General features: G+C 42.2%; 1 protein-coding gene across 1 annotated transcript in view; it reads right to left on the bottom strand.

Moving 5' to 3' along the window:
• Nucleotides 1-396: 396 nt before the first annotated feature.
• LOC102676208 (diacylglycerol O-acyltransferase 1-like) overlaps nt 397-1,444 on the bottom strand; it is a gene marked incomplete at its 3' end in the record, with an annotated part of 82,856 nt that continues 81,808 nt past the window's right edge. The window contains exon 9 of the mRNA XM_006607104.2: nt 397-550. Coding sequence (XP_006607167.1) covers nt 397-550 — 154 coding nt within the window. The remainder of the gene's footprint in view (nt 551-1,444) is intronic.

Raw genomic sequence — 1,444 nt, 5'->3', positions numbered from 1 at the left:
GATTTGCAAGAGGGATGGCGTATTAAGCGACACACTTATGGGAAGGAAGATCGAACGCCTCTCCCCTGCGTGCGAGCGAGGGGAAGGGAAGGGAAGGGAAGGAGGGAAAGGCTGAATTCGCAAATATTGGCCCGGGGCTTAAGAGCTCTTCTGATGACGAACGATTCTGGGTAGGATCCCTTGGCTGGGAGGAGAACACAGGTGCGATGATGTTTCGCTCGCGTCGCCCGTGTCGAGGGAGAATACGAGACAGGAAGGAACAGGAAGAAACGAGAAACGGGATCGTTTGAGGATAGGTTCGATCATTTCCACAATTTGCGAAACGGGAGAAATGGTTGGGAAAACGAGATAGATAGATATTTGTGGATAAAGTGATAAGAACAATTGATTGATTACGTAATATAGGTAGATTTAATGCCGGCTCGATGAGCCAGCATTGGTTAAGCACTTCCGGTCGGCAGGGCACGCCTGTACCTTGTTTTCGAGGGAATCGAATTATACTCACGGCCAGTTTCAGCAAACGCTCGGAGGCCTTCGCCACGTCCATGTTCTGAAAAATAAAACGAGCTTCGATTATTAATACGAAGAAAGCCACGTAAGCGGCAAATACGAGGCGGAATTGGAAGTTGTAGGAGCATGGAAAAAGGAGGAGGAGGAGGAGGAGGAGGAGGAGGATTCGGCGAAAACAAGGGTACGAAACGAAAGTTCCTAATTGGGTTCAAACCTGCGGAATATGTAGCGGGGATTCGCGTCAGTTCGCGTGGAAATTTTTGCGCGGTGATTACGATGAACAGTGATGGCTGGTAATTAAAACACCGAAATAATTAATCGGAGTTTTTGTAGGCTCAGCGATGTGGATAGACAATCGTATAAGTTCGAAAATGTTTTCGAATGCTCCAATATTTCGGGAAACATCGCGAGAATATTTGCCATAACTATGAGAAAAATTGAATTACAACGAAATATATAGTACTGGTTGGTATTTTTTAATCTCTCTTTTTTCCCCCACCCATCCCGGAGAAAGAACGGTATTTTTAAAAAATAAATTTTACTTGTTCCTTTGGGAAAGGATACAAAATAGATGGACACGATTCGCCTACTTATTAGTATTTATATTCATTCATCGTAGTATAAATAATCCAAACACGTCTGCCAAAACTTGTCACGCTTCATATTATACCCATTGCCGGTTCCGATGAAAATATAATACCTTGAATATTTTACTTCCCCATCGTGCGACCAGATATTGTAATCATACATAATAAAGAAAAACGTTCGTTCAAAAGCCGTGAAATAGTGGTTTCACGTTTAAAAAAAAAAAATCTATTTTATACATTTCGTTTTATATACACTCTCTCTTTCTTTCTCTCTCTCTCTCTCTCTCTCTCCGCTATCTTTTTCATCACAAATAAATCGAGGAAATGCATTTCCTTTTCAAGAGTGA

This window comes from Apis dorsata, unplaced genomic scaffold (genome assembly GCF_000469605.1).
Source record: "Apis dorsata unplaced genomic scaffold, Apis dorsata 1.3 scaffold_1, whole genome shotgun sequence".
Lineage (NCBI taxonomy): Eukaryota > Metazoa > Arthropoda > Insecta > Hymenoptera > Apidae > Apis > Apis dorsata.
This window is presented reverse-complemented; position numbering and strand designations above follow the sequence as displayed.